This window comes from Vombatus ursinus, unplaced genomic scaffold (genome assembly GCF_900497805.2).
Source record: "Vombatus ursinus unplaced genomic scaffold, bare-nosed wombat genome assembly UNPS02001419.1, whole genome shotgun sequence".
Lineage (NCBI taxonomy): Eukaryota > Metazoa > Chordata > Mammalia > Diprotodontia > Vombatidae > Vombatus > Vombatus ursinus.
Genome location: NW_020941197.1, coordinates 21,180,876 through 21,182,583, shown reverse-complemented (window position 1 = coordinate 21,182,583; position 1,708 = coordinate 21,180,876). Strand labels below are relative to the sequence as shown.

Here is a 1,708-nt window from a genome sequence, read left to right as displayed (position 1 = left end):
AGACTTCCGCGGTCTTTGTCCCTCCTGAGTTGGGGGAGCATATGGTCCCCATTCTGAATTTCTTCCTTGCTTTCCTAAATACTAACATTCCTGTCATCAACAAATCATCTGTTCTCACCCCTCAGTCACTCACTCAGTGAGCATCGCCCCAAGCTTGTAGTTATTTCAGGGTCACTCTTCTTTGTCATCCCAGCCTTCAAAAAATGCCCTTCTAGTTAGAACTAGTGGGGTGGGAATCTGTGGCTCCCAGCGCTCAGGCTCCGAAATCCCCTGTCCTTTCTATTCTAGCCCAGACGCTCCAGGGACTTAATCTTCTCAGCTCCAGCTTGGTTAAACTTCTTACATGCCCTCACAAGCAGGGGAAGGTAGGCCTGAGCAAATAATTGCCCAAGGAGCACCTTCACCCAGAGGCACGCACCGGGCAGGTGCACAGGCAGCATATGCATTATCCGTATACCCGGGTGTGCGGGCACCATATGCAGCTTGATGTATACTCGTGAATGTGCCACTAGACGGCTGCTACATCTGTTCTCCCTGCCCGCAAATCATTCTCACAGCTACTCCTTGAAGAATTCCCCCCAACCCCGTGCTGCAGCTTCCTGAAAGGATTCCAAGAGTGTCATAGACAGTAAACCAATTCCCCAGCAGCCCCTCCCTTACTACACCCAGCCCCATTTTCTGCCTGCTTCACTGCAGGGCAGATTTGCATGGCAAGTCAGGCAGCGATTGGTCCATGCCAAAGGGAGCTGCGATTGGCTGGCTTCCTCTTGGGCTGTCTGTCACTTCAATCGCCTGGCTCCTCCCTCTTTCCCCCTTTCTTTCCCCTTTTCACGGACCAGTTGGGTTGAGGTTGCGCCAAATTGAGAAGCTGTTTACTTGCTATTTCATACCCAAAGCTTCTTCCTCTTAGTCTTACGTGCTGTCAACAGTTGAATGTTCAAGATGACCAGGAATATTTCTGTAAAGCTCCAGCATCAATGGTATTTTACACCCCACCCCTACTCCACCCCATTGCTCTCATAGCCAAGACATCATACACGGAAGTGGATCTTGGATTTTAGGCAAATTGGGGACTGAGCTAAGAGAGTCACGTCTGCTTGGATATTAGCACCGACAATAAAGATGGCTTGGAATTCTGCAGCCCGTTGTTGACAGACATTACCCAATTAAGTTCAGGCAATTAAATTATGTTTTTTTTCTTTACATGATAGGAAAAAACCTAGCCAAACTCCCAAATATTGCAAAGGCACAAATACATCCTAGGAATAAGTAGGAAATTAGAAGAATACCTGGGATAGCCAGATTGGAAAGGGGGAGTGTGCTGAGGCGACGGGGGAGCGAGCCCATCCAGTCGGCATTGCAGACTTCCGCGGTCTTTGTCCCTCCTGAGTTGGGGGAGCATATGGTCTCCATTCTGAATTTCTTCTTTGCTTTCCTAAATACTAACATTTCTGTTAGTTTTCTTGTTCACAGTCACAGTACGCAGCAGCATTCGAGCTCTTTCGTTTCTAATTTACAGAGGAGGGATATAATAATCCTTTACATAGGTATCAAGGTTTACTGATTTCAGAGTGATTTCAGGCACATTATCTTATTTGTGTGATGCAGTAGGAAGAACACTGAATTTGGAACGCTGAACCTGGATTTGCTAAACGAGTTCGAATGGCCCTGGTCTGCCATTGATAGTGACATTACCTGTGTTACCTTG

The 1,708-nt window shown here is 47.4% G+C and overlaps 1 protein-coding gene across 1 annotated transcript in view; it reads right to left on the bottom strand.

Moving 5' to 3' along the window:
• The window catches only part of PLCXD2 (phosphatidylinositol specific phospholipase C X domain containing 2), a 100,072-nt gene extending 98,620 nt beyond the window's left edge, over window positions 1–1,452 (bottom strand). Inside the window, exon 1 of the mRNA XM_027865789.1 lies at window positions 1,290–1,452. Coding sequence (XP_027721590.1) covers window positions 1,290–1,449 — 160 coding nt within the window. The 5' untranslated portion in view covers window positions 1,450–1,452. The remainder of the gene's footprint in view (window positions 1–1,289) is intronic.
• Window positions 1,453–1,708: the final 256 nt, after the last annotated feature.